The 12794-nt window shown below is 43.5% G+C and overlaps 1 protein-coding gene across 1 annotated transcript; it reads left to right on the forward strand.

Moving 5' to 3' along the window:
* Positions 1 to 1738: 1738 nt before the first annotated feature.
* Positions 1739 to 8954, forward strand: LOC112145279 (RNA-binding protein 15-like; the record flags this gene model as incomplete). Its single annotated transcript, XM_036212050.1, is given in 3 exon segments — positions 1739 to 5663; positions 8100 to 8635; positions 8734 to 8954. A coding segment is annotated over 1 exon segment (2433 nt). The 3' UTR covers positions 4191 to 5663; positions 8100 to 8635; positions 8734 to 8954.
* Between the last annotated feature and the right edge of the window lie 3840 nt (positions 8955 to 12794).

The following is a 12794-nucleotide window of genomic DNA, read 5'->3' on the forward strand; positions in this document are numbered from 1 at the left end:
ACAGGTGCAGAAGACGGGCTCTCTGCATCCTGAAGGACCGCTCCCACCCCGCCAACACTTTCTTCACCCCATTGCCCTCCGGGAAGAGGCTACGGAGCATAAAGAGCCGGACCACCAGACTCAGGAATAGCTTCTTTCCTGAGGCGGTGCGTCTGCTGAATGCTCTTTAGCCATCTCTCTGTCTACGCCCATGCCCCTCTAGCCCCCCCCCCCAAACCAGCCACCTATCCGAAATGCTCCAGACCCAGCCTTCAGAAACATCTCAAGGACATTATAATGCACCATTGCCACCTTAGCTGTAAATTGCACTCCGGTCATTTTGTATTTATACCCTCGCTGTTAATATGTGCAACTTCTGGTCTTCTATTTATTTATATTTATTTATATTAGACGGGACCACAGTCCCAAATTTCGTCTGTCATGTTCACGTGTTGGATGACAATAAAGAATCTTGAATCTTGAATCTTGAATCTTAATGTTTTAAATAATTTTGTCTTTGTTACATAATCTATGATATGTAATAATGATTTATGCAACTGTGTAGTGATACTGTGTAATGAATGTATCCTTGTGATATGAATCAAGTTCAGTTCAAATCCTCTTTAGTATAGATGATTATATCTACATATAATTAAAAGAATTACACTATTTTATTATATATTATTTTATATATTTTAAACATTTCAGCAAACTATTTTTGACAATCATATTGAATGGATTAATTGTGTCACATAAATGTGTTTGCAGAAGTGTAAATATGTCTATTCATCATTAGGAGCAGTAATAACATCAAGACAATAACATCATTTTCTTTTATTTCCTTCATTTCAAATAAATGTTTGAACTAATATCTTCAAGAAGATCAATAAATCTATTTCTATTGTTATTTACTTACTTTCTATTGCTGAAAGCACATCTAAAAATAAACCAAATCTATCGATTGTATTTTATTGTATTTTATAACTAATATTGGAGTTCATCAAAAGATAACAAAAAGATCAGTCGAAAAAATTGATCAGAGAGCTTTAAAGTATTTCTAGCACTTGTAGAAGTTACTATGATATTTAAATAATAATATTTAATATATTTTATTATATTACAAAGTAATAATTTTGTAAATAATATTTTTATCTTTTCTTAATGCAACAACAGAGTCGGTTATTCTTTCATTTAGGTACCATGTGCCCCCATGTGGCAAAAATATAAATACTGCATTTGCATTAAAAAATATTAAAGTTTCTTAAGTTAGTTGCTGGATAAAATATCTAACTAACACAAACAATAAATAAATAAATGGGGCAAATGAACTTCTTCTGTTAAGTCTACATTGTATGATTTCAATCTTAAAAACGTGTTTTTTTTACGTGCGTCTTGGCAAAGTACTCAATCTTTACAAGCATCAAATTTAGTCTTGAAATTATAAGTTATTTTAGTCTGTGGAGGTTATAATTCTCCGCCACTGTCCGCACAGTAACGTGTACTTTGCCCCGGAGCAGCCATGAGAACAGCCGCACCCTTTCCACATCGCCTGCCCTCATTCATATTTGATTGGCAGACCGCACATCCAATCAGCTTCTGCCAAATGACGGGGGCGTGACTTCCGGTGCAGCAGGACATCTAATCCAACATGGCGCTGACGTCGGATGCCTCTGAAGTGTGCTAAAACCTCTAAAAGTCGGGCTGCAGTCGGTCGATTTGGCTCACTAAACATTTTTTTTAAATTTGCATTTGTTTGTTAAAGTTTTTGGCTTTTTGAAATGAGAGGGAAGGAACATTCGCCGCTCAGAAAGCGCTCCCGTGCTGCAGACGACGGCCAAGGAGGAAGCTATCCTAGCGGCAAGAGGAGCGGAGCCTCCACGGGCAGCAGCGGCTCCTCGCAGAGCGGCTCGTCTTCCCGGAGAAGTTTACACAATGACAAGAGGGACATGAGGGACCTGGACCGAGAGAATTCATCCAGTCGAACCGGCAGCTATGACTTTGGAGCCGCTTCGGGGACCAAGCCGCACGGCGGCTCGGTGGCGGACTCATCCAGGCCCGGTCCCCGCACCGACCTGCGGCCTCCGTCCAACCCAGGAAGTGAGTACAAAACGCTCAAAATCAGCGGACTCGGCTCCGAGCTGAACAGCGAGGAGATAGAAGACGGACTTTTTCACGAGTTCAAGAAGTTCGGAGACGTGAGTGTGAAAATAAGCTGCGAGAATGACGAGAGAGTGGCGTTCGTGAACTTCCGGAGACCCGACGACGCCAGAGCGGCGAAGCACGCCCGGGGGAAGCTGGTGCTGTACGACCGTCCGCTGAAAATCGAGACGGTGTACCTGAGCAAACGCAGAAGCCGCTCCCCCATCTCCAAAGAGACTTTCTCCTCCGGACACAGACACCTGCACTCACAGAGGGCTCTGTCCCCCACGGGGCCCGGGTACAGGGACTTCCGGCTGCAGCAGCTGGCTCTGGGCCGCCTGCCTCCGCCGCCGCCTCACCTCAGAGACCTGGACCGGGACCGAGAGTTCCCGCTGTACGAGGCCAGGAACAGACCCACATACATCCCAGAGTGTGCAGTGTTCCGTGAGGACGAGCTGGTCAGCCCGGAGGATGACCAGAGGGCGAACAGGACGTTGTTTCTGGGGAATTTGGACGTTTCGGTGACGGAGAGCGACCTGAGGCGGGCCTTTGACAGGTTCGGCGCGATCACAGAGGTGGACATTAAGCGACCGGTGAGAGGACAGACCAACACCTATGGGTTCATCAAATTCGAGAACCTGGACATGGCTCACCGGGCCAAAGTGGCCATGTCGGGGAAAATTCTGGGTCACAGCCCGGTTAAAATCGGATACGGGAAGCCTACGCCCACGACCCGGCTGTGGGTGGGGGGCCTCGGACCCTGGGTTCCGCTCACTGCGCTGGCCAAAGAGTTCGACCGCTTTGGCACCATCAGGACTATAGACTACAGAAAGGGGGAGGCGTGGGCTTACATCCAGTACGAAAGCCTGGACGCGGCGCAGGCGGCGTGCTCTCACATGAGGGGGTTTCCCCTCGGGGGGCCCGACCGGAGACTCAGAGTGGACTTTGCAGACACAGAGCATCGCTACCAGCAGCCGCCGCAGCAACCGCCGCCGCCACCGTTCATGCAGCTTCCTCTCCCTCTGCCACATTACGACGTGGAGCCTTTCTCTCACCGCCTCATGGATCCGGTGAGGATGAGGGAGCGCTCTCCTCCGCCTCCCGCTCGCTTTCGGGATCCCTATTCCTCTGCCGAGTGGCCTGCCGTCGGGGCCCACGACCGGATCCGAACCTTGGATCCGGTTGTTGAGCGGCGCCCCAGAGAGAAGTGGTCGATCGAGCGGGAAATGAACCGCAAAAGGAGACATTTGGACGATGGCTGGCAGCACGAGCGCTCGCCGAACAACGGCGACTACAGCGCACGCCGCCACGGCGGCTCTTTAGAGCGCAGCCCTGATGGAGGCGACGCCGAAGGCCTGCCCCGCTCCGGCCAACCCTCTCCGGTCAAAAAGAAGCAGAACAGCCGCGACGGGGTTCCTCCCGAAAAGAAAAGGAGGACACGCAGCCCCGCTGAGCCGGCGTCCGCCTCTGAGAAGAACAGTAAGAGCAAAGCGGACTCCTCTAAGAGCTCAAAGAAAGAACATCCATCCACAAACTCCTCCTCTCCGGCCAAGCAGACAAACCCTGACGGACAGAAGCTGAGCCAGGCCTGGGAGGGGGTCCTGCTTCTCAAAAACAGCAGCTTTCCCACCTCCCTGCACCTCCTGGAGGGAGACATGAAGCTGGCGTCCAGCCTGCTGGTGGACGGCGCCGCCGGAGGCAAAGTTTCCCAGCTGAAGATCAGCCAGCGGCTGCGCCTGGACCAGCCCAAGCTGGACGAGGTCTCCCGCCGCATCAAGGCGGCCAGCTCCGGCGGATACTCCATCCTGCTGGCCGTGCCGGGGAAGTCCGCAGACGGCGACGGAAACTCCACGGAGCGGCCGCTCAAAAACCTCGTCTCCTACCTGAAGCAAAAGGAAGCGGCGGGCATCATCAGCCTTCCCGTGAGCGGCGGCGGCCGCGACCACGCGGGAGTCCTGCACGCCTTCCCGCCGTGCCCGTTCTCCCAGCAGTTCTTGGATGCGTCCGCCAAAGCCTTTGCCAAATCGGAAGATGATTACATGGTGATGGTCATAATCAAAGGAGCGTCGTAGGACTGTTGAAGGGCGGGGCCAAAAAAAGGATCAGATTTCATGATGGGAGCAGATTGGATCAAATGATTTGTTTTGTGCCGATTCAGATAAAACACATTTCCAGAAGGGTACTCTTTAGAGAGAATCTGTATGTATGATGCATTTTTACATAAAAAAACACTTTTATTCAGGAAATCAAAGTGGGAATTCAGCCACTCTTTAGTGTTAAACCTGCATTTGAATACGTGTATATAAAAAAAAGATTCAATCAATTTGTAACTTTTGATAAAGGAAATTCCTCCTTTAATGGAAAAGCTTTATTCATTTCTTAAAATTCACATTCCAAATGTTTTTTGTTTTGTTTTTAAGGATCGGTTTTATTTGAAAAAAGCAAACTGTGGTGTCTTTGAGTTCCCACTGAGCATATTTTATCTAAAAAAATGAAATGAACGCTAAAGAACGACTGACGTGGGAAAAAAATGAATCAAAACTCGACAATCAGCAAATCCTGAATTCTTCAGATTAAACTGCTGTCATCTGCAGTGAGGGAGTGTCATATTTTATGCAGAGTTTTAGGTTTTATTGACATAATTTGTGTTCTAATGTGTTAAATCTGATTCCATCCCAGCAAAGTTGTACTTGATGTCTGGACTTGAGTGATTCAAACGTGAGGAGAAAAAAAAGACGATAACGTCGGTTTTTCATGCTTTGGTTTGAGTTATGTTTAAAAAAAAAAAAAAATCTGTGCTGTTTTGCTCTGGATTTCTGCAAGAGAAGTGGAGAACATCAGTGACCTGAAGGGTTCTCTAACTGTGCAAAAGCGAAAAGGCGCTCGGTCGCTCTTGTCTTAATAAACGTTTCCGTGGGAAACCAGAGTGCCTCGGAAGACGACTGTTGTGACCTCTTCTGTTCTGGGGATTGATTTTGGAAGCGGAGAGGCTTCTTCACGGAAGTGTGAGACTCCAGCGCCGCCTCTCGGTCGGCTGGTTTGATTTGAAAATGAGGGGCACTTCTCCTGCAAGTCTAGAGTCTCCTCAGACGTACGGCTTATCCTACCAGCTCTTTTTCTCGGAGGCGAGCCTGAAAAGCATCAAGTGGCTGCGGCCGTCTCCATCGGGAAGCACGGCGGTGACTCCAGCAGCGATGCAGAAAGTATCGGTTCAGCATCTGTGAGAAGGAACGACGCTGGTTTTAGTTCAGAGTTTGACCTCGGAGTTTGGAGGAGGAGCCAGGACAGACTTCAGTCTGTGTCTGGAGTTAAAGCCCGACTTTGACAAAACTTAAGGAAGAACAGATTCCCTGTAGAGTCTTTAACTTTTGTTGTTGAGTTTGACACTTTGAAAAACCATAAAATGTCAGACTCGATGTGGGAGCAAAGCCACGAGCTGCAGGATCTACAGGAAGCCGTTACTTCAGAACAGAAGGATGCAGGAGGAGGAGGAGCGCTGCCGCTCTGTTCTGGAGCTGTGGGATGCAGCAGCTTCTGTTCTGCAGGTAATGTATGGATTTAAAAGAAGAAAAAAAATGCTTAGTTACTTTGTGGTTTGACTCAAGAACCAAATGTGTAAAATCTGTGATGTTTTCCATAATTCAAACCTATTGGTATGATTTTATTGTTCAAAATTAGTTTGGTTTCCTACAGTTTTAATAGTTTAACACCTAAAATCTTAAACTTTTAAAATAATATTTGAAGAATCTTTTTCAGTGAAGTGAAATTAGAAATAAGTGAGCACTTAAATAAGGAAATTATTGCCTCAATTTTAAGTTTTAAAAAATCCCAAATGTTAAAAGAAAGTTGACTTTAAACCACAGGACTGCATGTTTCTCTGAAGTGATTTAATGTCCTTCAAGCTATGTTTGAAATGCAGTTTAGTATTAAAAAAAAGTTTTTTTTTGTTACGAAAACACATTTGTAATTTAAGATGACAATAAGTGGAATTTTCATTTTTTTTAAACCTAACCATTTTCTTAAACTGTCAGGGAAAAGTGTTACATTAGGAAAAAAAAGCAGTTGCAACTAAAGTATTCGCTTCAAAATAATAGATTATATACTGATTATAACTGAAAAAGGTTTTGTTTTTAATTGATATTGTGTCCTGTGGCTGAAAATTAGTGTGAGTCTGTTTTTTAAACCTAACTGTAACAAACGGTAGTATTATTTTCATTTTTTCAAAGTTCAAACTTTCTACAGTTGTTTGTCTAAATCTTTAAACCTGATATAAACATTTAAGGAAAGAGAATTCCTCTGAAAAGATGAAGAGACATTTGAGATGCCAGTCAAATGCATTGACTGTACATAGAGAACTGGACTGAGTAACCCCTCCCCTGGTGTTCAATAACAGAAAGTACGCTACAGTGCAGACATGAAAAATTTAAGGCGCTCTTAAAAGGCATTGACTGTATATAGAGAACTGGAATGCGTAAGTGTCCCCCCCCTGTGTTATAAAACGTGTACGCTACAGTGCAGGTGTGAAGATTTTAAGGTGCCCTCAAATGAATTGACTGTATAAAGAGAACTGGAATTTGTAAAAGAAAAAAAAACACTGGTGTTCAATAACAGAAAGTACACTACAGTGCAGGTGTTAAGAATTTAAGGCACCCTTAAATGAATTGACTGTATAAGGAAGACTGGAATTTGTAACACCTCCTCCCTCCTAGTGTTCAATAACAGAAAGTACGCTACAATGCAGATGTGAAAAATTTAAGGCGCCCTTCAAAGGCATTGACTGTATATAGATAACTGGAATGCGTAAGTGCCGGTGCGCCCCCCCCCCACGTGTTAAAAAACGTGTACGCTACAGTGCAGGTGTGAAAAATTTAAGGCGCCTTTCAAAAGGCATTAACTGTATATAGAGAACTGGAATGTGTAACTCCTCCCTCCTGGTGTTCAAAACAAGATACACTACAGTGCAGGTGGGAAGAATTTAAAGGGTAACCAAACAGGGCAGTCTGAGGTTGACTCCATTCTCAGTCCAGAATTGAAAAATGCAAAAAAAAAAAAGGGGGGGGTGTTACAGTTACAGAATCAAAGATGGGCGGGGCTTTTATACTGGAGTATAAGTGGAACTTCTGGGACTTACATTAGTTGACCATTTGCAAAATTCAACGGTAATGCATCGATTCAACCTCTAGGGGGCAGCACACAGACAGTTTTTGACTATATTTCATGAAGTTTATTTTAATTCGTCAAAAAGTTGTCAACGACCATCAAACAGCACTTTTAAAGTCCCACTTATAGAGGTCAACAGACAAGGAAAAGTTGACTTAGGGTTTGGTTACCCTTTACGGAGCCCTCAAATGCATTGACTGTATATAAAGAACTGGATTGAGTAACCCCAAACAGGAAGTAGCTGCTGGCTTCAAGAAGTCAAAATCCGATAGACTTCTATAAAAAAACAATTATTACTCAGTCATTCTTTTAGAAAAACGATTATTGCTCATTTATCTTTATTCATCATCTTTCTGCTAATCCTATTTTTTCTTTATCTCAAGTTATTTAAGTTATAGACCGACCAATCAGATGCCTCAGCAAAAGCATGTGGTGCCCGCTGGCCCCCACCTCGACGTTTGATTGACAGATTCTCCCTTTCGATGGAAGGGGTGTCAACTTAGAACAAGCTCACTCCTGATTGGTCATAGTAGTTGCCATAGAAACATTTACCTGGACCAATCACAATTGTCTGGTTCCAACATGGCGGCATCCATATCGCTGAAAAATGGCGACTGGAGCCAGAAGTATTTTCTATTGGTGATGTCACAGCCGCTCTGTCCAGTTCTGTTATACAGTCAAAGGTGAAAGCAGGAGAGAGGAGGTTAAACTTTAAAAACGTTCAGATATCAGAGCCTCATCGGTTCATAGAACGTTTTAAATGTAGTTTTTGAAGGTTGATGGAATTCATGAAGTGACTTTTACCAAACTTGTGTTGTTAGGAGGCTGGAGGAAGGACTGATGCAGACCGATGGAAGGTTCCAGAACCGGGTTCTGTCAGGTTTGGAAACATTCACCCACTGAAAGAGTCATAGTTTGATAAAGTTTATAGAGGGATTGGTGAATAGCAGAGCATAAATTCAGCTGCTCTAGTGTAGTTTCACTTTGAAGATTTATTTATTTAAAAAAGGTTCAAAACTGTTAAAATGGCCAGAAAGGAGTTTGTTTTAAAACATATCAAATTGTTTGTTTTCTCTTCTAACATCATTTCTTTACCGTATACAGAACTTATTTACTTTTTACATTCTCCAGATTTCTATCGTTGTCATAGAAACATGAACCATGGCAAAGGAATTGGTACTTTATGACCCTAAATGAGCCGTAAAAATGAACCAGACATTCAGAACGGTGTTGGATTTTATTCAGGACTTGTGGCTCGGGTGTCTTTCGGACTGAGGTGGAGCCAACGAGTCCTTCCATGGCGCCGTCCTGATCGCTGATCAAATGTGAGGTGACAGAATTTAAAACTGACCCTCAGGTGAGCTCCGTGGTCAGTCCAGCTTGACAGCTGTCTAAAGCCTCCTGTCCAATCTGCTCATGTCATCCACCACCTTCTGTTCTGCTTCTGTCCTCCAGAGAAGCTGCTTCTTACAGTGTTGAACTCGTTAATCCAACGCTAGGAGGAAGGAGAGGATCTATCGGCAACATTTACCGGATCAATCAGGTAAAATTCCTCACAGATTCATCAGAAATCTGAGAACAGGTGAGTTACTTCAAACATTCTGATTCTGTATTTCTACCTTTTTTTTATGAAATGTGCATTTGAGTTTGCAGAAATAAAGAGAACCATTTCTAAAGTGCTCGGCTGTTGTGTCTTTTGTACGTCATGTTGTCTGTATAACAAACACGGATCTCCTTCAAACTTAATAGACTTTATCTGTTTATGTAGTCTGTAAACACGAGGGCAGAAACGGCAAAACACAGTCAAACTCTGTCATCATCAGGATCATCTCATTAGATTTATTGGTTTATGCCAAGCATTCAAATGATTAATAGAATTTTTAAAAATCAAAAGACAAAAACATATTTCTAATATTAAGTAATACACAGAAAATAAAGAAAATAATCAGAAGTAGATGACGACGATTCTATCTTCTTGAAATTGTGATTGAGGCGTAAAGATTAATACATTTGTATTCCTACAATCCAACCAGAACAATGTGTTGTTTGTTAATCAATTTGACATATATATATATATATAAAAATGTTTCAAAATAAAGAATTGATATTGGAAAAAATGACACATTGGAGGTTTATTTTACAACCACAAATTATGAAGAATCCATTAAACTATTAAAATAATCTTTACACCCCTAATAGATTTTTTCGGCTATTTTATAGTTTAGCTAACATTTCAGCTATATGCTAGCTGTTTTGGCTATAGCCACAAAGATATAGCTTTTCTAGTTTTTTTTAAGTTTAAATTAAACAAGCCTATAGGCTTTTTTTGATTATTTTTTAAAGTTTTGTTTAGGCTAATATCTAAACACTAACTGTTATGGATATTTTGAAGTTTAGCTATTTTTTTCAGCAACATGCTAGCTGTTTTGGCTAACTTAGGTTTTCTTTTTTTTTTAAGTTTTCAGGCTAATTTGGCATTTAGCTAATATTTTAGCTGGCTATCAGCTTCAGTGATTTCAGCTAGCATCTTCAGTGGCCAAATTCAGCTTACAGCATTCACACTAGCGTTAATGCTACATATCTAGTTAAGCATCTAGTTATGTTAAAAAGTTTGGGTTTTAAAGTTCTAAAACTTCAGTTTTAGTGTTCAATGAACGAAGGCGTGTTTTGGATTGTGGCCCCTTGTGCGACTGAGTTTAGCACCCCTGGTTTATAGTAAGGATTAGTTTTTCACTAATTCTTTCTCTATTTGTTAGAAAAACAATTATTGCTCCTTTCTGATTGGTCCTTCGTGTTAGTCCCGCCCAACGCGCCACAATGGGGCCAAACGTTTTTAATTTACCGTTTCAAAAATGAAATTAAAACAAGATTTGAAACAGAAAAAAAAAGTTTTGAAACCTATAAAACAGAAAATTTGAAGCTGAACATAATAGTTTATTTTAGAAAAGCAAAAAGTTTTGGACATTTTACTTTTTATTTTTTTTTGGAAACGCCAATATTTTTTTTTTATGATTTTTTTTTTTTTTTTTTTTTCAAATATTTATGGCCTCAAACTAGCTCCATACTGAAGACAGAGACCACTAGATGGCAGTCACTCCCTGAGGTGCTTTTATCACCATATCTTCCTCCATGGGCTGAGTGGTGGTGGGCGGGGCCACAATGAGCAGAGGATGACTCATCCCGCTCAGAATTCAGTCCTTCAACCTTCATTGTCAGCAGGCTGAGATTTCCCTCTGACAGCTGCACGTCTTCTATTTATAATCTGCCCGTTTATTTATAAAGAGAACGAGTCCAACGGGTGATCGTTGGTGTTTGGGATCCCAAAATACCGTAGAATTGATTGGTTGTGCTTCATTTTATAATATCTCCTGACTGTGAGTAAACACAGTAATATGAGAGCACAAACACCATACAGACGGTAATGGAGGCTTCATTCATAATTATTACTCCTTTTCTAGATGAAGGACAAAACACAAAATCTTTAACATTGTGTAACTTTTCAACCATTCACACTATCAATGTAGTTCCAGTAGATTTTGAAGGAGAAAAGCGGCGGAAACCGCCGCTTTTCTCCTTCAAAATCTACTGGAACTACATTGATCATGCTAACAATTAAAAAAAAAAAAACGTAAAAAATGAATCTCCAATGTTCAAGGGCTAATGCTGTGACCTTTACAGTACATTTCTGGAGGAAATGTAGAGCAATCCTAAATGAGGCTGAAATCTACGGACTCAAAATGCTGCTAGAAGTGATGAAAGAGGAATCCAACGGCCCCGTTTCCGCCCCAGCACTCGCGGTGGTTTCCCATTTCAGCCCTAAGTGAGCAAACCATTAGCTTAATGAGAAACTCGGTCCCTGAAGTGAAACACGACTGAGGGTCAGGCGGAAAAACAAGTCTACAATTTTCACATCATCTTCTGTCTGTCTTCAATATTCCAGTATTCAGTTCAGTATTGTTTATATAGCCCAAAAAAGGCCTCATTGGGCTTCATACCAGTAATTGTACAGAGGCAGGTCAGTCATAAAATGTGAACAACTGCTGACATAAAACAAACTAAATAAAACAGGTTATCTCTGCTTTTAGACCCTCCTTCCAGAAAATCATGTTTTTTGAGTTTTTAACATGTATGTGTGTCATTTTTCTTCTGAAAGAGAAAAAAAAATAATAAGAAATCATTTCCTGTTTGCATTTCCAAGTGTTTCTCCTTTTAAGTCGCTGTTACTCAAAGTTCCCGAGAAAAACTCTGTTTCAATTCCTGAAACAGAAAAAGGAATTTTTTGGAAAAGAAGGTTTCAGATCAACAGGAAAATTTGATTTTTAAGGCATTAAGGATGTGTAATTTTAATTAAAAACTTCACAGTCCTAATTAAAACCCCTCTGGGAACAATTAAAGAAAATAAAAAAAATGTTGTAGGTGGACTTTAAGGAAAAACTTCTATAAACCCTGATTTCAGGAAAAAAGAAGAAATCTTAGTGATGTCCTCATGAAGGACATATCCAATCCCAGGACGGACAGGCGATTTACCTGGACTATTAATGAAGAATTATCTTATCTACCTCTACAACTACGTATTTGAATAGATTTGAATCCAGAAAGAACTGAGGGACAGTAGGGTCGAGGTCCACGGCCAAGATGAGCCGGAGGCGAGGTCCACAGACAACACGAGCCACAGACGAGGTCTACGGCCAAGATGAGCCGGAGGTGAGGTCTACGGCCAAGACAAGTCAGAGGCGAGGTCCACAGCCAAGACCAGCTAGAGGTGAGATCCACAGACAACACGAGCCACCGACGAGGTCTACGGCCAAGACAAGTCAGAGACGAGGTCCACGGCCAAGACGAGCCACAGATGAGGTCCACGGCCAAGACCAGCCAGAGCCGAGGTCCACGGCCAAGACCAGCCAGACCCGAGGTCCACGGCCAAGACCAGCCAGAGGCAAGGTCCACGGGCAAGACGAGCCAGAGGCAAGGTCCACGGCCAAGACCAGCCAGAGGCGAGGTCCACTGCCAACACAAGCCAGAGGCGAGGTCTACGGCCAAGACCAGCCAGAGGCGAGGCCCACGGCCAAGACCAGCCAGAGGCGAGGTCCACGACCAGGACGAGCCACAGACGAGGTTCACGGCAGAGACAAGTCAGAGATGAGGTCCACGGCCAAGACCAGCCAGAGGCGAGGTACAAGCCCAAGACCAGCCAGAGCCGAGGTCCACGGCCAAGATCAGCCAGACCCGAGGTCCACGGCCAAGACCAGCCAGAGGCGAGGTCCATGGCCAAGACGAGCCACAGACGAGGTCCACGGCAGAGACAAGTCAGAGACGAGGTCCACGGCCAAGACCAGCCAGAGGCGAGGTCCACTGACAAGAGGAGCCGGACGAGGTCCACTGCCAAGACGAGCCGGAGGCAAGGTCTACAGACAACACGAGCCAGAGGCGAGGTCTACGGCCAAGACGAGCCAGAGGCGAGGCCCACAGACAACACAAGCCGGAGGCGAGGTCTACAGACAGCACGAGCCAGAGGC

The sequence above is a fragment of the Oryzias melastigma genome, linkage group LG5 (assembly GCF_002922805.2).
Source record: "Oryzias melastigma strain HK-1 linkage group LG5, ASM292280v2, whole genome shotgun sequence".
NCBI lineage: Eukaryota > Metazoa > Chordata > Actinopteri > Beloniformes > Adrianichthyidae > Oryzias > Oryzias melastigma.